General features: G+C 31.7%; 1 protein-coding gene across 1 annotated transcript in view; it reads left to right on the top strand.

Moving 5' to 3' along the window:
- LOC128554399 (uncharacterized) overlaps positions 1–17,475 on the top strand; it is a 47,131-nt gene extending 29,656 nt beyond the window's left edge. The window contains exons 2-4 of the mRNA XM_053535677.1: positions 6,652–6,720; positions 13,640–13,744; positions 14,090–17,475. Of these exons, the coding sequence (XP_053391652.1) occupies positions 6,652–6,720; positions 13,640–13,744; positions 14,090–14,166 (251 nt within the window). The 3' untranslated portion in view covers positions 14,167–17,475. The remainder of the gene's footprint in view (positions 1–6,651; positions 6,721–13,639; positions 13,745–14,089) is intronic.
- Positions 17,476–22,133: the final 4,658 nt, after the last annotated feature.

Below are 22,133 nucleotides of genomic sequence, written 5' to 3'. Positions count from 1 at the left end.
TGAAGGTCGCAGGTCGCCATTTAACTTGTCATTGAACGACTTAAGAACTGGAAAGATGGTCATTATGTTAGGTAAAATGAACGGGTATAATACTTACATTATTAAGCTCTAAAGAATGTTATTGTTTTTGTACAATTTACGCGGTAGTTGTCAAATACAGTGTATTCTGAGGAAAATATTTCCGTCGTTAAATCAGAGACCTTTGCAACATCATGGATGTGCATTAATCTGAGATGTTTACTTATCTGGCTTAGGTGGATACAATGGATCATAATTAATAATCAAGTCCAACAATAAAAATTTTTACTAGCTTTACATATGAATGTTTTGATGGTCCGAAGCACCAAACATCAAGGCGAATCCTTCAATAATAAATGAACATTTGGAATAGAAGGAGTAGTCTGCAGAAACGTCTTGTATAAACATCAAGCTGTGGATTTAACAAGTCAAGAGAAAATTTCAAACTACACAATCATTCGAACAATCGGACTAGACATGTTTTCATCAATATAAGAAATTGAATGTTTTTATAATATCAAAACATTTTTTAAAGAATTAAAAGAAATTCATATGGGAATGTTATACAATATGTATACAAAGCATACATTTTCGAAGTTTGGTTATTGTAATTATTACACATTTTAATAGGATATATAAGGAGCTATACAGTATACTTATTTTGTAAAGTTAATATTGATAGAATATAGAAGCAAACTCTTGTTAGTTATTAAGATGTAAATGAATTCGAACAAATTCTATCTACAGAAGTGTAATATTACTAATGTTATAAAAGCTGTTGCATACAGTAAAGCTACAACATATTGATACTTCTGAACTTGGATGAGATGAGAACATATGAGAGAGTGTACAGCATGTTGTCACTTTAGATATTTTAAGAGTATTTGAGTTGTTATGCCATTGCTTGGAAAATTTGTTGGACATATCAGGGGGTCTACAGTTAATTGTTTCCCTAAACGTTGCATTGAAAGCTGAGCTTGGTTGAGGAGTTCGGCATAACATGATGTCATTTAACTGGACATATCATGAAGTATACAGTAAACTGTTTTCGTAAATGTTATGCCGAAAGGTTTCGTTTTTTTATAAAAATGAATAATTATGTTACTACTGCCTATAATAGAAACGACAGAACCATATAAAAGGAATATATACTGTATATATAAATTTTGTCTGAAAACAAATTCGGAATTATAGACAAATATACAGTATGCTGTAACTAGATAAATAATTTTGTAGTATTTATATAATTTAAAGTGTCTGACGTGCAATGTAATACAATATGAAACGTTCAGATATTATAAGAACTATCAGATACATAAGCGGACTTCCAGCTGGTAGTGCGTTAAAAGTTGTTTGTATAAAGGAATATACACAAAGCTGATATGTTTCACGTTATAAGTTAAATTGATAAACTTGTAATGAAAAAGGACGGGCGAATATACTGTACATTTATAGTTCAACATCCGTCATATTAAAGGATAAATAATTAGAAATGCCATTAATATATAATGTATAAGTTATTTAGACTTTAGGATATCATTGCAATATAAAATAATATACTGTATTATACTGTCAGTAACATTTTTTAAAGTCATACAAGATAGTTTTGTGATTGTGAGTTGCACATTAGTTAATAAGTTAAAAAATATACATAAAGTCGAATAGTTGCATAATTTATGTTTTCTTTCAAAGATGGTTTAGATTGCAAACAGTTATTCATGTATTTTTATTGAATACAAATGCATTTTTCAAAAGATGGTCACCAAACTCTAGTAATAGTGTATTATTTACTTTGTTGTGTTTTAGTTTAATATACTGTTATCAGTTATTAAAATTTCTTATTTGCACGTTAGTATTCTTGCCTAAGACGTGGAATAATTATTGATGACTGAAACAATTGATACAAAAAAATTATACTGCAGTTATACACTTCATATAATGCAAAACACGTTTTGAAGCATAAGCGGAATACAGTGTGTTTTATTGGTATTTCTGATATGATGAAAAGAGTTTAAAATACAAAGGACGACATAGCGTATAGTTATAGTCTCAAGAAGTAAGATCACTTGAACAAATGAACAAATGGGTTTATTCACAGTACAATAATACGTCAGATATACACACGTTAGTCTTCATGTAGGTTTCTTTTCCTTTCTAATATCAAAAGACATAAAACAGCATATTGATGATAACATCTCCGAAGGTGATAGTATATTAAAGGATTATGAAAGATGTTGATACTTTAAATATTTCTACAGAGTGTCTCATTACAAAGATTACCCTGATATTTGCGTATGAGAAATTATTATTCAAATATTTATCTTATTTACTCACAAGGATCCAAATTTTATTTCTACAAAACATGGAAAAATGTTAGAAAATTGCCCAGAATAGCTAGTTCATAACAAGCTGTCACTCCATTTAGGAAAGTCTGAATGTATACTTTTTGGACAGAATTTAAGTCCAAGAACTTTGGTGGCAGCCTACCAGTTTCAGCAGTTAAATGTATAGAATGTAGAAAATAGAGTCAAACAATTAAGACGTACTCACATGTACAAAATATTTTATAAATAATGTCCATCGTATCTTAGTGCCAATTTTTATGTAGTAAAGAAGTTAGAACACACAGCACTAGATCTAGCCATTAAACAGTCATTCTTTTATAATGGTATCAAGGATTGGAATGTTTTAACAGACAGAATTAAATCTGTTAAGAACACTGTTCAATACAAAAGAGCAGTTAAAAATCATTTAATGGATAACTTTATCAGGGAAACTGAAAACATTTATATGTATTACAGAACGAGTTACTTTGATCTAGGATTAAGTCTGTGATAGTAAAGGGTGTAAGGAAAGTTCGTTCCTATTAGAAAAGTAAATCAGCATAGCAAAATCATGGTAAGTAAGAAATATGTAGTTTCAGTCATATTGAATGTTTGTATGTAGACGTAGTTTTGCTGTAGAAACTAGGTTACTGTAAGATTTTCTTACTAGAGAAAAAACAAATGACTCTATGTACTAGGTTAAAAAAAATTCAACTTTTGAAAATAAACAAGCATTTCGTCTTTCATTGATTCTAACACAAGCGTTTTATATCAGATCTTGAATTTATTATTTGTACAATACAAATGCAACTATTATAATATGAAACAAAACAAATAACTTCCAAATATATTGCAACATGTGTGTGTGTTGTTAAGTATGGAATTGGCCTACCCCCATAAAAGTTAGAGAAATGCCATTTTCTATAACAAAATTTGAAATAGGGCAATTTTTCACTGAATGTTGTACATTCATCTCAATTTATCCAACTGCAAAGACCATAGAATGGGCATTGTTAGTCTTTCAGTGAATGGTACGTACCTTTCCTGTTGTATTTTACATCTCAGTAAGATAATACAGCTAACCTGTACGAACGTTCTTTACACACTTCAATTTGTGTTTATTGTCTTTAAGTGAAAGGCATACTTTTACATAATTCCTTTTTTCAACCTAAGTCTTGACCAAAATTTTATTTTTTATGTTTTCACTGTTTGTTTTTTCTTATTTAAGCTCTGTGGACCAAATTGGAAATAAGATTTCAGCTTAATGGGCTATCCATAGGTGCATAGTACATCTTTCATATAATATTATGTCCATGTCGAAGTGTGCGCTTTTATAGTTTTATGAGTAGCATAATCGTAATTAGTATATTTATTTTTACATGATTATGTGATTTGATTTATGTACTATATATATCCTAGAAGAAAAAAAATAAATAAATGAAATATGTTGATACTTTTAATATTGTTGAAGATTTGGATCGTATGCATACACTGGGCAGATTTTTGCAAAATAATAATGTTGTTTGCTGTTCTGTATAGCATTTTCCCTAATTTATTGAAATTACTTTGGCATATTTATACTGCGTTTACACCGTGAAATAACTAAACATGTTTTTATTAATTATGAGAACTAAAGTCATACACCATCAATTCAAGATTGGGTCTCATTTTGTGCTAATGTTCATCATGCTATTTTATTGAAAAGAATTATTTTCTTACATTAAACATGATAATCAGAAATTGAAAATACTATCAATTTATAAAATTCTGACAATCTAACACTCCAGACATACCCAGACGATAATACGGGTCATGATTGATGTTTAAATCTAGCAACAAAGTATTCATGTCATAACGACTCACGTCACCAAACATTAAACTAAATGAGAATGCAGATATATCTGGTTAAAGATTCATAATGATTTTAACAACAAATCAAGAAAACAATAATTTCAAACTTTTCTATCGGTATTATACAGTAAGGCATCACATTTAAGGACAACTCTTTTAACCAAAGATACATCGGCCATACGTATGATAACATATGTTTATGCTATATGTATATATAATTTGTAACATTATGCTTTGGACCTGTCGTTTTACATTCGAACGAAAGTAGTGTTAGAGCACAATCCTTCAAAAAACAGAACCCGAAAGGTCAACTAATATACTAATGTATATCAAATCGAATACTTTCAAAATATCAAAGAAATTAGAATCGATAAAGTTAAAGGAGATGCATATGAATGCTATATAATGTTAACAAAATGCATAAAATTGTGATATGAATATTGTAACAGCTACAAATGGTAAAGGAACATACAGTACATTAATTCTTTAAACATTTTTATTAAAAAAAGCAGGATACAACACTGATAGTTCTGAAAATGTAAGAAAGATTTAAACCATGTATATACAGAACTTTAAAATTACCACTATTGTAAAAGTTGTAATATTGTTAAAGAAATAAGACAACTCAAGTTTGCAACGCGTTTCGTATTAAAATATTTATAAGTTACTATGACATCAAAACGTAAAAGTATGACGTTACATTTGACGCACTATTTGAATTATATATATACACCAGAAAAACAGCAACAGAACCTATAGTTGTAAGGACAATATTAAAGTAAATAATTACCATATATTAATTATTATTCCTATCATAAAATGAATATTTTATGAAAAAATACGATAATATATAATACAACTGCGTAATTGAAAATTTGAAAACATATCAATAGTTAAATAGTGTGCACAAAAGTGTATCTAAAACATCAAGTCAGGATCAATAAGACTAAATAATACTACTCATAAAGACTGCCATGAAAGCATACAATATAAAGGTACCAGTAATAACTGAAATGTTTATAACATATGCCATTATTGTAAAAATTGTAGCATACAGTAAGGTCTAAAAAATATTGATATTTTTGAGTTTGGTTGGGAGTATGCTTAAATATTTTAGTGACATTGGAATATGTTAAGGTATGTTGAACATACAAGAGGCTATATAGTTAGTTATAAGTACCAACGTACTCGGCACTATTTATAATGACATAGAAAGGGTTATGTACCATACTTGTACCTATAAAATTATTTGAAAAATCAGAACTATACAAAATATACAGTATACTACAACTAGATAGATATTTATATTATGAAAAAGTACCCACGTAATCGGCACTATTTATGATGACATACAAAGGAATATACAATATGCTAACATTTTGATATTGATAGTGAGAGAACATCCAGTTGATAGTGCATGAAGTTACTAAAAGAGAACAATATGAGAATATTAATATATTGGCTTAATATAGGTTGATATTTAGAAAGGGTGCACACAAAGGGAATAAATAGTGTATTTTGATATTTTGCATTTTTCATAAAAAGGATATAAAGTCTTATATCTAAAAAGGCAAAAGGCAAATCGGAAACTCGTATGTTTACATGTTCAAGGTATTAAGGCATAACATATTATGAGAAAGTTTCACAATATAAAAGAATATAAAGTGTAGTAATTTTAACAATATTTTCAAAAAACATATGAGATAATATATTTCACATAATAATACTTCTGATATTGTAATTAGGGCTGGGTAGCTAAGAATAAAAAACAAGAACATAAATTATATGTAAATGAATAAATAAATAAACAAATAAATAATAAATGATACATGGGTAAATTGATAAATTGCATGTTTCTAGAGAAAAGGATAACAAACTCCAGTGATCGTGTAAAATTTACTTTCTAGCGTTATCTTTGTCAGTCAGTAAGTATGTGTACAATGCTTCACTAATATCTTTAAAGGTTTGTCTCATCTTTTATCATGTCAAAATAATATACAAACTATATATAAATTTGGTAAAGGTATATTACTAGTACATCTCTAAACAGATATAACAAAACTGATCATATAAGGTCACTAAACGGTATATGATGTTTATCTCTTGGGGCAAGACTAACAACTAGGCTTTGTATCCTATACCGATATGCTTTATAAACTTTTATACAATATTTCTTGCTTCTAGCTATGTCCGAGAAATAAAAATGAAATGAATTATGGCTGCTAAATTAACGGGGAATGCGGGTGTCCCATGTTTAGAAAAAAATGATGTCAAATAAATACCCACTAATTTAATAACAGCTTTTTCTATTTTCTTTACAATATAATACAGTAAAGTATTTTGCTCCGCTTACAAAAACTAATAGTTTAGCTTTAAATAGAATATTTAATCAGTTATTCTGGCTAAAGTGCATGGATTATGATCGGCATTTACATTTTATACTTGTTTTTCTTTTCAGGCTCACCTGTGAATGCCACGGAAAATGCAACACGAAGAAACACTTTAAGGCATACTTCTGGACGTAAGGGTGAGTACTGTATTTCTGGAGTTTTCAGTTAATAGAGATTTACAGCTGTTGATAGTAAGGAAATTAAGAGTAACAGTGAAAGATTCCCCACTACATCTTAATTAACCATGTTTGTCTAATCGAAATGTTTTAAATAAATAAGATAAATAAGCTATAAAGAAGAATGGTTTATTTATTTATTTTGTTGGGTTTAACGTCGCACCGACACAAGTATAGGTCATATGGCGACTTATCAGCTTTGATGGTGGTGGAAAACCCCAGGTGCCCCTCCGTGCATTATTTCGTCACGAGCGGGCACCTGGGTAGAACCACCGACCTTCCGTAAGCCAGTTGGATGGCTTCTCACATGAAGAATTCAACGCCCCGAGTGAGGCTGGAACCCACATCGATGAGGGGCAAGTGATTTGAAGTCAGCGACCTTAACCACTCGGCCACGGAGGCCCCCAAGAAGAATAAATAAGGGAAGGTGTGTTCTGGTGTTCTTTGTGCTCCGCTAGGATCGTAGCCATATCCCCTTATATAACAAAAAATTAATGCTTTTTGAGGAAGCGGACTTTAGTGTTGATATTGATGGTAAACAAGTAAAGCAATCTACTTTGTTCTTAATAGATCTCTAGACAACATAAAAAGCCATAGCAATTCATCTTCAAGTTCAGCTAAAATTTTCCGATGTATTGACATTTTGTCTAACAAAATTTGTCAGTAAAACGTTACCTAAAAATTGTTATAAGTTTCAAATATTGTCTTCGTTTTGTTTCATAAATTATTTAAACTTATGTGGATAATAAATCTTTGGTAAAATTATTTACATAATTCTAGGAGCCAGTAATTACAAATTTTTCTAACCCTGTTTTGAAAATTAATATTCACACATCCAGTCCAGACGTCTTTCAGAACTGGAAAACATTCTTTGGGAATCCATATGGATAATAATAATAATAATAATTCTAAAAACAATAATGAAATAGTAATAATTATAATATAATAATAATGATTTTATTTTAAGAGACACATTTTGCAACCAATTTTACATATGGGCCTCAATTAAAGATTCTTCTCAACCATGTTTAATTTGCAATTTGTATCGTGCTCCCCATTCGACCGTAAGATTCTAGAATAGAACCAACTTTTGTCTAGATAAAACTCTTGAAGTAACCAATAAAATAGCTGTAGTTGGAGATATTAACGAAGATCAAACGATCGGTCTCTCTCTCAATTGAATTACTTTTGAAAGAAATAGGTTGGGTCAAATTAAGTGATCGAAGAACAATATAAAAATCAATTTTAGTCTACAAATACAAAATATTGAGACTTACCAAGTCATCTGAAAGAACAATTTCCGCCTACTATTTTTGAAGAAAGTACCTATAACTTGCGACGATATATATGCTATATCCATAATACCACAGATTATAAGGTATTATAGTTATAGCATTAACATTATTGTTATTATGGTAAGTATTATTATTATTATTATCATCATCATCATCATCATCATTATTTTTATTATTATTATTATTATTATTATTATTATTATTATATTACAATTATTAGATTTACAACCTTTAGTTTATAATATTCGAAGAACTTGTAAAATCATTGAATACATAATTGTAAGCTTTTATAGTTGCCAGGAGAAGATGATGTTATGGCTGAGTATTATCAAACAGTATTTTCAGGGATAATGTATGAAATATTAGAAAACTAAAACTTCTTAAGTTTGATGTTCAGAGACGTTTTATCACTAATTTTTGAAAACGGGAACAGGGAAAATCTTTAGTCCCATTTCACTTCCCAATGTAGATTACAAACATATCAAAATGCATTACAGACACTTTTACTATCAATTATTTACTCAGATTAAAATGGTAGGGTTAATTTGTAAGTGAGGCAAATAACAACTTCCACCCACGCGTAATCATTTTTCTTGACCAACTGCGTTTGGTGTGACTGGATTGGCAAGTTCTTAAACGCATTCAGATTTGATTCAAAATTTAGAAGCTGGATAAATATACTGGCTGAAAGGTTCGAAAACAATTCTTACATACAAAATGCTACCAAGTTAAATCAAATAAGGTTGTCGTTTCACGCATGTAATTTATAATCTACAAATTTAGTATAAATAACTTTAGGACATTATCAATACGACGGAATCTAACATTTAGGGTGCTTTTCCTCTGTAATATAATAACTCTGAAATAGAAGCGCGAATAAATCAATTTGTCGATGATACACAGTAGAAACTCCGAAAATCGAACCCTGTCCGGACCAAGTCAAAAGTCCGGTTTTCAGAGGATTCAGGTTTTTAGAGGATTTTGCACAAATATCTGAGAGGATTTATATATGTATATTCATATTTATTTCATCATGTTCAATGTCTTTTAGGTTTTTTCTTTTCCCAAATCTGCATTAAATGTCTCTGTTATATATTAAACTGAATTATTTCTAACAGAAAAACATTACTTAAAATGATAAAGAATGTTTTGCTCATTGTGGCGATATAAATAGTCTAGCTCCAACATGCATTATGTGAATATTTTTATATTTAATACTTAATACCAATGCTAAAAATAGTTAATAAGATAAGATTCTTTTTCATACTCCACAAAAATGTAATTTTATCAAAAATCACCTGTACACCAGTAGATCAACTAACTACTCTCTTTATAAGCTTATATTTTTTTTAACATATATACAAAATTAAAAAAATGAACACAGATAAATGTTTTTCACACCTAATTAGGTAACATTTGTGATTGTTAGTTGCTTAAAAAGTGTAATCTGCTTGAGATTATGTTTTTAAAATCAACTCAAAGTGATAATACACATAAGTTTTGACACTTACTGTCCTGTTTTCAGAGGATTTTTATAATAAAATATTCCTTTGTGGCCATGAAAAACCGTCCGTTTTTCAGAATTCAGAGTTTCCGGTATTCAGAGTGATTTTTTAATTGAGCTTATAAGAGAAAAAACTTGGGACTTTGAAAATCGTCCGATTTTCAGAGGATTCCGTTTTTTGGAGGGTCCGGTTTTCGGAGTTTCTACTATACACATTGTAAAAGAAAATCTATCAATAAATATACAAACAAGCTTCAGGAGCCTGAGAAGCAAAGTTAAATAAAAAAAACTACAAGATTGTTATGGTAAAGTAAAGAATAAATGTATAAAATGTAAATCTTAATTATGTCAATTAGACAAAAAAAAATTTTATAAAAACATTTAGTCGTTGCTCTAATATTGATGACGATACAGTACATGCACTAGACTGGCATCAATCGTTAGAGTCATAAAATGTAAAGTACAGGCCATAAAATCAATTCTCTCTGATACCACTTTCTGAAAAAAATTACAATATCTCTTACCTCTGTCTCTGCATCTGTTGAGATGAGCCTAGAGAGAAAATGTTTTTCTGAGAAAATATCAGTGTCAGTATGAAGGAATTAATATTATTACAGATTATTTGATCTCAACAGACTTTGAAAGTCTATACATGCACTAAAGCATGAATTTTTTGCTAGTGATGTTTAAAGGGAGACAACAGTGTTTATAATTTAAAGCAGCTTGTAAAAAGTGTTGCCCCTTGCTGTTTGTAAAATCAAGGACGTGGTATGACAGGTAATGTTATATCATTTGCTTGTTTCGTTTAGATCCTTATTTTCTAAGAACTGGTATAAAATAAATGGGACACTTTAATTTGAGTGCGTCATAACAAAAACAGCAACAAAAACATCGATGATCTTAATTAGAGACATTTTAAACCGTATTATTATCTTGACAAGCATCCCTCACTCTTTTAATAAGTATTCTAACATTGTCATACGAGTAAGCCATGTTCGTGCGTGTCAAATTAGTTTAACCACGCATGATGTCAACAATTTCCTCGCCATTATGCTATACGGTGCACCCGAATCCACCATACCATGGCATTTTAGAAACTGAAAGCGTCTGATAGAGTCAAACATCATTTAAAGTTTAGAAGTCAAGGCAGAACTATTTCGTACTCTCTATTTTCTTGACTATCACTATTTGGGAGTTATAGCAACAGCGTCAAGCAGTCGTTGCATTTCTAGACTGTTTTCTACATTGGTGTCCTTGATATTTACATTAGATATTTTTTCTCTTATCCTTTACTTTGTCGGATGGGAATGGTTCGTTTACTTTTGATAATACTGACCCTCTCTTTCTTTTGATCATTCTTTTTAATGCGTCATACGGAAACACAAATTTCATTTCGTCTCCATCTTTATTTTTTTTGAAGCATTGTGTCGACAGCTCGAGCAAACTTGTCTTCTACCAATCCTATTTTTTCGACCCTTGCCACACTTCCGACAAACACATTGTTTCTTTTTTATACTTGTACAGAAATTTGCTAAATCTTACCCTAGCATTTTCCTTTGGAGACGAATTTACTAAGCACATCAAATCCTTTACAGCGCTCATTTTCTTGTAAGCATGAGCTTATTGAGGTTGCTTTAGTAACAGCATCAACACTATCTTTCACGCTTTCAGTCAGCTTGATCATAGTGGTGATTATTTACAGTGTTCTCTTTATGGAAACTATAAAGTAGTTCTTTCCCCCTCGCGTAAAAATAGTACATGCACATATAGAGCCTCCGACGGTAGTAATTAAAACCTCAGATGGCGTCAAGAAAATGCAATAACAAACCAAGTTGCATTTGCTGATGCCGATTTGTTGACCGACTTGGAGCTGGTTAAAAGTAGCAAAATTTACCGCCCGACTAAAAAAACTTACCAGTCTAACCTGATATAGGTCGGATGACAGTAAGGGGAAAAGGTTCAGAAAATACTAAAATGGAAGAAAGACAACTCCGTATAAGAAATAGATTCACATTCGAAAGTATTTCTTGTTTCTGGTATTTCTACTTTGTTGAAACATAGTTAATTAATTGCATAAATCATTTGTCTGACCTGCTGCACAGTAACTGAGATGGTCGAATGAGGAACCTCTAGATAAACAAATAACGCAAGTGAAAAATATCTCCAACCTGTAAGTTAATCTTAAAAACGAAACACAGTTGATACGTTTACAAAATCCTCTGCAGTTTGGATACATCCAGAGTATAACTTTCCCGTTGGAATAAGTTACCTATCATATGTTTAAAGACAGGCTAACCCAAATCTTCTGCTTTGTTTATTATCATTTTTTATCAAACTTACTGTTTCTTTCGACCTTTATTACCTCTATCTTCACTTCATATAGAAACATACTTCATCTATTAATTTGAGGCCTTATTTAACTACGTGTCATGTTTCTGAGCCGTCTTCAGTAGGTCAACTTTATTTCGTATTATGTCCTGACGCTTTTCATAGTTTTTTCGGTGGTTTCTTTTTGCAGTCTTGTTCAACTCATCAATGCTGCAGCGATGTTCTTGTCGGTAACTGTCTTTCATTATGGCTTGTTTAATGTTTACTGCTTTATCCAAAGCCCATTTAATATTTTCTATAACCAAATCACAATAATACTTTCGTTGGTATTTGCCTTTCATTTTGGCATTTCGAGTCATTATCTAGTTTACTGGTTTGACCAAAGCCCATTTAATATTTTCTACAATCGAATCAGTGTAACTCTTTTGTCGGTATCTGTCTGTCATAATGGCTTTTCCATTTACAGGTTACTCCAAAGCCTGTCTTATATTCTCTATTATAGAATCATTGTGACAGTAATTCTTTCGTCAGTAAATGTCTTTCTTTCACTATCTTGTTTACTGGTTTATCTCACTATCTGGTTATCTGGTTTATCCAAAGCATCTTTAATATTTTCTGTACTCGAATCACAAAGAATATTTCTCTGGTGACCGCATTCATTATGATTTTACCGATCACATTTAGTTCAGCGCAGCTTTAAGTCGATGTATTTTTTAAGCTTTATAATAGTCTAGTCTGTGTACATACAATAGAGGTACATAAAATAATCAACATATTAAAACAACAGTCAATCAATACATCAGAATTATAAGAGACTTTTGTTATCGTATACTACACTATGTCTATCACTCACATTTACATAATAATTACAGTGATACAACCTATTGTTGCTAATCTTTAATTAAAAACCTAATAAAACTACGACCTAATATTATATTGAAACTCAATAAAACTGTCCATTAGACAACACATTCGACTTTTCTCAGTGTTTTGCTCTGTATTAGAGCAGTGCCATTAGAAAGGGGCTTAACTCATTCAACCATATAATCAGAGCTATGGGGATTGTCTCTTCTGGTGTAGACTTTGAATTGTAAATAACTATTTTAAGTCTCATGTCAAAAGCTATTAATAGTAACAGAGATATTAGACTTTATCCAAAAAAAAAAAAAAATAACCAATATATTCCAGGTTAAAAAGGGGCATACCTCTGTCACAAAATTTAAATCAGAGTTATCAAAATTATTTCTCCTGATGTAGACTTTGATAATATAAAATAATTTTTAAGTTTTAATTCAAAAGTTTTGATAGTAACAGAGATATTTGCCTTTATCAAAGAAAAAAGCAAAAAAAAAAAAAAACATTAACCAAAATGTTCTAAGTTAAAAACGGACATAACCCTGTCATAATTCAAATCAGAGTTATTGGGTTGTTTTACCTGGTGTACACTGTGATAGTAAATACATACTTTAATTTTCAAATTGAAGCTTTGATAGTAACAGGTAAATTTGACTTTATCAAAAACATTAACCAAAAACTTCTAAGTTTAAAAAAGACTGACTCTGTCAAAGTTCAAATTAGAGGTGTATACACGTATGTGTATAAGCAATTTTTTATGAAACCTAACATCAATAAATATTGAAAACTTTACTACAAGTCGATAAAAAATTATTTTCAACCATTCCAATAGAAGTGACGCTTTGACTAACTTGTACCACATTATCAGTTTACTGAAATAATAACTTTCATTTTTCAGGGTCAAATATAACAGTAATATGCAAGACAGAAGATTTACCCAGATATGAGACATATAACCAGACGGTGATCTTACATGAGCCAAACCATGCGATCGTCACATCAGGTATGATTGTCTTATGTATTATGTATTGTATAAACTTTTGTATCAAAAGTTCAAATTTATTATTAGCAATTGATGTGGATATAAAGTTAAATCGAATGATGAAGAATGTTTTTTATTCTTTTTATATATTTCTTTTTTATTTTATGGACCGAAAGTTTCTTTCAAATCACAATGAACGGTAAAATGTCCGTTAAATGTAAACGTTAGGAGTTCTTTAAAATTCTTGTCACGCTCCTTTTAACACTGTACGGTATTGTGTACTTAATTTGAGTCTTGTAGAATAGAAACACAAGAGTATTTACTTAATGCTTCAAACAGTTGATTTATAAATTTTGTATTTTGCAGCTGGGAGACGTCCTACGGTTACATACACAGCTGATATGGGACAGGCTCTTGTTAAATTTGAAAGACGTTCGAGTTAGCTGAATGTTGCGAGTGTTGTCTTAGATCCTGCCAAATTATGAGTCGTCATGTTTTACAGAACCCTGGTTGACCTTTGCCTAAAATATTTACGGAGATGTTTTGCAATTGATACATTATATTCTTTAAACGGTATATTGTAGGATACATGGCAAAAAAACCTTTAGTATAAAAAGACACATATGAACATATATTTGGTTACTATAAAACATTACCAGTAAAATGCAATTCTAATAGGTCATCCTTTGGCGGCTTATAATTATTCCAAACAAGTTATTACAATTTACAATACATATGCATCAGTCATTGCAAACAGCACAACATTATCATTACGACAAACATTAAGTTTGATACATTTATACATTTAAACTTGTAAATTATCTTAAGTCTGAAAGAGAAAATTTTACTATCCATACGAAGAATCTTCATATTAACTGCAGTCATTAAAAAGTATTTCTTTCATTGATTGGATAAAGTCTGTCATTTTAAATTGTAGTAAAAGGGAGTAATGAGAAACAATAATTTTATAACACTGTCTCAATTCAAATTCTTGTTTTTCTTTTGCTAATTGTAAGAAACAGGAGGAAGTTTTATCTCATGCTTTTAACCTCATCTTTCAAGAACATTTTACTATAGAGAGAATTTATGCGAACTAATCACCACCATAATACACTAAACCAATAACGACAAAGCGCCTAATAGTACAAACGGAAGTGCATATTCCACAGCAAGTTCACTTACCCAATAGCATCAGTTTTGATACTGCTTTATATACACACCCGAATTGTGCTACACATTCATAATGGTTCAACATTTTCATATGTCCTCAAATCTCTGTTTTCATTTCTCACAAATCAGCAATGACATTTAAGTCTTTTTATCTGATTGGGATCAAAGAAGATATATTTTCTCTCTCTCTAAAAGTTAACTGGATCTCAAGAATACACTTAAATTATAGAAATAGTTTGCATTAAGGGATATAATTAAATTCAGAACAGTTGTTTTTCCCATACGTGAGATGTTCGCATTATGAATTATGATATAAGCAGAGGAAATTTATGCGAACTAAACACCAACACAATACACTAGACCATTTACGGCAAAGCGCCTAGCAGTACAAACGAGCGTGCACATTCCACAGCAAGTCACTAACCCAATAAAATCGGTTTCGATGCTGCTTTGTATACATACCCGAATTGTACTACACATCCGTACATGTTCAACATTTGCACATATACTCAACATACATATACAATAACAAAGCATAACTTTGGATTGCATAATGACTATTACTTCTATTTATCATACCGTTAGTAACTTTAAATTTTATAATTAATTAATTAGGTAATTCTATTTTCCAATGTCGACATGTAAAAATGAATAGCGGATATATGACGGCATTTGTTTTTATCATATGGATTATAATTAGTACGTAACATTTATTATATTTTTGCTGATTGTTTGAATAACGGGTTTACACTGTCTATGTGGTTTATCTCTTACAATACTTATGAAATTAATGATGAAATACTCCAATATAAGGCAGATGCCTACAGAATTACGTATACTCATATACTACTTATTTAGATTTGGAGCTTGATTCATCTATTTCATGGCAACGTTTTTCGCCAATATTTTTGTATATACTTTATTGTACTTTAGGCCTCAAGTGACGCTAAATTTTATTTTTCCCAACTATATTGATTAGTTTTTAACATATCATCAAAATTTCATGTTGTTGGATTATTTCCATTGTAAATATCAGTCATTTTTGACACTAAATATCTTATGAGCTGCAACATTAATTTTGTTGTTGAATTCTTATAAAACGTTTAGTATAATATTAGTTTGCATAAAAGAAACATTTTCGTGTAAAATTTGTACATGGATACGAGGAAAATTGATTTTCTTTGGTAATGTTTTATGCATGATGAACGAATTTGGTGCTAAATATTTTTTCAGTTTTCTGAAATTAATGTCCTTCTGTACATTTCAACCAATGCCATTTTAAAATTAAATTATTCATATCATCTATGATGTTTAATTTATAAAACAATTTTTAATCTATATGTTCAGTAATTATTATAAATTATCAACTACTGGTTTGTTTGTTTTTCCGAATTTTTTTTGTTTGTTTTTTTTGTTTGTTGTTTTTGGATGTTATATCCTTATATGTGTATATGTTATTATTAATTTATTTCGTTATGGACATATTCGATAGCTACAGAAACATTTAGTATATTCTTGATAACTCGAACTAACTTGTGCCATTTCACAGAGTTCTAGATAACAATAATTTAAGATCAATATACTTAGTAAAACCACTAATGTACAGTCAAACCTGTGTTAAAGACCACCTCTGAACAGAGACCTTCTGGCTCTAAAGACCACATGTTTTGTTTCCTATTTTAAACATTCACAGTCTATTTTAACCGGGAATAAAGACCACCCCAATAAAGACCACATTTTTGCTCTCCCAAAGGTGGTCTTTATAGACAGGTTTGACTGTAATTAAAATTCGCTGTACACTTGAGTTCGAGGTATCAAGTTTTATGGATATTTTGATTGAAATCATGAACATTTCAATTTGACTGTACTTACTTTTCTAGACAATAATTAGAATACCCCGTAAGATGCAAACCGATATAGTTTTAGCGTGCCCCTGTATCCGTCGGTGCTTGTGCAGTCATATTTTGGTAATGGTTAGTCACATGGAGTTGGTATTACGATATAAATGTTTTTATCATAATGCAAGCCTAGCTATATCTCGTAAATCTTGTGACTTTTAACCCTGTTAGAGAAAATTTGGTTCAAACGATCATTTTTGCTGATTTAACTCCATCAAAGTATGAAAAGTATAGTAAATAATGTGTGTATGTTCGTATTAACTGGAGGATAGTTTCAAGAATATGCACATTATACCAGAATAATTGTCTTTTCATCAAATAAGAACTTGCACTTTTGACATTTTCTTTTCATCAGCACTGTCCGATATTCATTGTCCCTAAAATAGTTGTAACAATAAGATGCATTATATACATTGTATTACAAAACTTTTATGGCATCCTCACATAAATTTGGAGGCATATTATTCAAACACTTTATTATTCTTGAATGATAATATGTTGATTTGGTGCTCCAGCAGTCTTCCATAGGATACTTATGTATTCCTGTGTGTATATAATTTGATATAATTTTTCAACCGAAAATAAAACATTCATTTAATACATGTAAAGGTATATTTTCATAATGATATGAAATCGGGTTTTAGAAATATATAAATTAACGTATATGTTTGGAAATAAATTTTACTTATATGAGAACTTGTTTTTTTTATATTTTTATTTTTCTTGCTGTTTTGTACATTGCCATTTACTTTGTATAAAGCACAACTACAAGAAAACACCATTAAGAGCCCAATGATATAGGCTAGAAGACAAATATCAAAGTAGCTCAGACCAACCTGCCTATCATAGAGTCTTCGAACCAGTATCATGGGGAACAACGAAATAGGAAAGCGCAGCGGCCAGCTATGAAAGGGCTCAAATATGTACACAATATATGATAGTTGGAAGCTCCGTTGAAGACATATATTTATAATCTGTTGATTACTTTCATTGGAGTGTGCAACATGGGAGCACGGAAATCTGATTTATTAAGAAATGTAGATCCCTTAAAATGTTGCGCGTGGTACATCCCAATAAAAACAGAAGCAGCAGTACCCGAATTATTAGTTTTTCTAAGTGCAGCTCTCGGTCATGCGTAGTATCGAACATATGACCAAAGCTCGTATTATCCATTTTAAATATATCATCCAAGTAGCGTTTTGTATTATGAAATGCAGCAAGAACGCCTGGCCTTGTATCTGGAGAAAGGCTCAACATACATGGAAGTCCCTGTCATGACAATACAAATCTGCAATAAGTGGTGTACAACTAGTTCAGATAAGGAAAAGAGCATGTTCAGGAAGTGGTGTTAAAATTACATAATAAGAAACAACATCGAGTGTTCTGTGCTGGCAAAATGTAAATTCAAAACAAGGAAAATAGTGTTGTTTCTCTTTAAATGTAAACATTACTATGTACCATTAGTTTTCAATAATGGAAACCCGTGTTTTGTCGTTCAAGTAGTCAATAGCTATGTAAATCTTGGGAGAATATGAATGTGTAAATTAGGAATTTGGGGCTTACTTTATAGGTGTTGTGCTATCAATTAACCCTTCCCCCTTTTCTACACTATAAGCTTCTGAGTATATAGCTAGAGGTGTCATTCCAGGAATTTTACGTATTCATTAAAATATTTATGGAAAATACTGGCTGTCGCTATTGTTCGTCATATATGGTTTGCTCATTGTTTTCTCGTTTAGGGCAAACCCATTATTTTAACTGGGGACCATACGCCGCTTTTCATGGAATTACATGCAAGTATATCATTGAAGGTTCCATGTGCACCGCCATATGAACACATCTGCGGATGTCTCTAAATTATTGGTGTACTTGAGCATGTGTAAATGTTGAGTTCTGCTCAACCCGGGGCTAGAGGGCGTGGACGGTAGCAAGCATTTCTACATAATAAATGTAGTCTCCATTGTTTCGACAAGGATAAAATCAGCATTTTTTCGCCAATTCAGGGGCCGTAACTCCAAGTCAAATAATGCAATACGGTTGTTTTTGAAAGGAATCGAGATCTTATAGATATATAAGTTGTGTGCAAGTTTAGTCAAAATAAACAAAAAATGTGGTTTCTATCGTGTTCACAAGGCTAAACTCAGTAATTATTGCCATCTCAGGGGCCAAAACACCAAGACAAATAAGGTGATATGGCTGGTTTCCGAAAGGAACGAGATAGCATAGATATATATAAGTTCTGTGCAAGTTTTGTCAAAATCAATTAATAACTGTTACCTCTATCGTATTCACAAGAAAAATGTGAACGGACTGACGGACGGTCGGACGTCGGACGACGTACAAAGGGTGACCACAATAGCTTACATTGTCACTTCTTATAAGTGAGCTAAAACATGTTACAAATGTGTTTCAGATGTAAAAATGCACTTTTTGTTCATTTTTCTGATCGAAAATGACATTTGACAAATGTGATCAGATGTCACATGAAAAATCGGCATCGATCACATTCGTCTCAAAAATTGTTACATATGTGTTTGATTTGATACATATGCGATCTCATTTGTAACATCTGTTATATATGCGATAGCATTTGTAATACCTGTTACAAATGCGATCTGATACGAACGTGGTCCTACAGAGCTACCCGGCCGCCTACACATTTTCACCCCGTTTTAAAGACCCGCCACCACCTAATGACCTAATTTTTCCTTCCACATGAACTTCGTGCAAATAATGCTGACAATACTGGTATAGCTATTCTACAAGATGGCGGGTAGACAATTTAGGCCCTCCCTGAATGAATGTGTTTTCACAACTTCATCTGAAAACGTACATCAAGACATTCATAGAACTCAGAGGAATCAATAAAAGGAAAGATATCTGCGCCCTGATGAATAATTGATGACTATGTTCTGTGAGTGTCGCAACATTTCATCTTCTAATAAACAAAATACGGCGAGTTAAACGTTAGCGTTTGACTCAAAAATGTCAAATGTCAAGAAAACACGTAAAATACTCAATAAATACTCAAAATGTATTCATTTTTTGATACAGTATCGTAGAGTAATGTCTTCCTACAATAACCAGTTCAGATTCCAAGCCTTAATTTGTTATATTTAAAGAATGACACGTTTTTAAAGATGGTAAGGAGTTTCAAAACGGCACTCACATGGCACAGGTGTGTATATTTTTGACGCTCAACAAGTACAGCTAGAGAAAAGTCTTCAGAAATGTAGACCTTGTTGTTGTTTACTCTCAGTGTGGTGCTTGCATGATCATAAATCTTTATACCGTTAAAAACTGACTCCTAGAAGTCGATCTTTTTATGTTAAAAGTTACGGCGACAATATTTTAACATTATTTTTTATTAAAAAAGTTCTTGAAAACTGATCAATGCTAAAATTAAATATGTCCTGGGATTTCGTTCAAAAATGAAAAACGTGCTTCAAGACATTCATAGAACTCAGAGGAATCAGTGGACGGTAAGGTTTGCAAGAAAATGTGTGTGTGCTTGCGTGAGTTTGTGCATGCGTATGCGTTAGGTTAAACGCCGTTATCAAACAATATTTGAGGTCAATGTCAACGTTTTTGAGTACCAGTATAATGCTATAAGCATCCGTACGAAATATATATAGAGAGCCAGGTCGATACTGAAATCTTAACAACAAGACTACGGGGCGGTCTTGAAAGAAACAGAATAAAGTTCACCACACTGCATAAATGCCAATCATTTTGTAAAGTTAACCAACAAGCTGGATTTAAATATCTGATAAATACCTAACAGTATAAGCAGTTAAAGTCCTTGATTTAGCGTATAATGTTTTCACTTTAGCAAGATTTTGCTTGCGCTATTTTTTTTGTTGGGGTGTGGAATAAGTGTTTGATTGTAGAGTTAGTAAAACTCATTTATAACGGACTGACAAGTTTTCTATTTTTTTCTTTATTTTAATTTTAACAACTTACCATACGTCTACATTGTATAATAAATGTTGAACTTCTTACGAACAATATTTTACTTGTTTTATTAGATATAAGATTCAGTAAACACTCATAACAGAGAAATAGAAGATTTTTACGGTGGCTGATTTATACCATTTCGTCAGTTCACCCCGCGACCCCGTCGAGCGAAAACACGAGAATTAAAAAAGTTAAACGCGGAGTGGTTAGCGAGTAAAAATGCGATAACATGTGGCAACGCGGAGCGAAAACACGATTATTAGCAAGGGGTGGAGGGGGTGGGGGTGCCGGATGTTGAGCGAGATTCAAGATGTAAAGCGGCTGGGTGCCCGGGGGCTGTGCCGATAATTAAGAAGGCTAATTATCGTCGTTTCGTTCGGCGACCCACCATAATTATGCCTTTCAAATCTGAACTTCTTGCTCGGCGCTCCTGGTCAGCCAGTTTTCGCTCGGCTCCCCCGACAATTTACATATTAAATCTAAACTTTTGGTCTGCGATTCTCCCTGAATAAGAAAGGGCGGGAGCGCGGATTGAAAACATGGTAATTAGTGGGGGACGCTGAGCGAAAAGTCGATATTTACGTTATAAATTGCACCCAAAGTTGGCGGAAAGACGAAGTGGCATATATCAGCCACCACATAACTTTGTTAAAATGTCTGTTAGGTTCAAAAGACGCTCATATTTTAATATCTTATTAATTCAATGAATTTATCAATTAATGAGTTCTTGTTTGGCTCTCTCGGGAATTGATGGGAGACATTCCGATTTAAGAGCAGACATGAGACGTAATGACTAGTTCTATTAACTAATCCAACATCAGACTGTTATTAGCTCGACTATTCGAAGAATAGGGGAGCTATCCTACTCGTCCCGGCGTCGGCGTGAGCGTCACACAAATGTTAAAGTTTGCGTACCACCCCAAATATTTTCAAAGTCCATTGAGATATTGCTTTCATATTTTGCATACTTATTAACCATTATGACCCCATTCTGTAAACAGGAGTAGACAACTCTATCAAGCACTTTGACTGAATTATGGCCCCTTTGTGACTTAGAATATGCTTATTGTAATGTTAAAGTTTGCGTACCACCCCAAATATTTTCAAAGTCCATTGAGATATTGCTTTGATATTTTGCATAATTGTTTACCATCATGACCCTAGTCTGTAAAAAGGAGGAGGCAACTCTATCAAGCATTTGACTGAATTATGGCCCCTTTTCGACTTAGAATATGCTCATTGTAATGTTAAAGTTTTACTCATAGCTTGTATTATACAATTAAGCACTGAGAATAGTCGAGCGCGCTGTCAACTGACAGCTCTTGTTGATGGTGTTATCTCTACCACACATAACTAACCAGTCCGATTCATAACTCGTTTCTGTT

Source organism: Mercenaria mercenaria, unplaced genomic scaffold (assembly GCF_021730395.1).
Source record: "Mercenaria mercenaria strain notata unplaced genomic scaffold, MADL_Memer_1 contig_5009, whole genome shotgun sequence".
In the NCBI taxonomy this organism is placed as follows: Eukaryota; Metazoa; Mollusca; class Bivalvia; order Venerida; family Veneridae; genus Mercenaria; species Mercenaria mercenaria.
The sequence above is the reverse complement of the archived record's forward strand: the minus strand, read 5'-3'. Positions and strand labels throughout refer to the sequence as shown.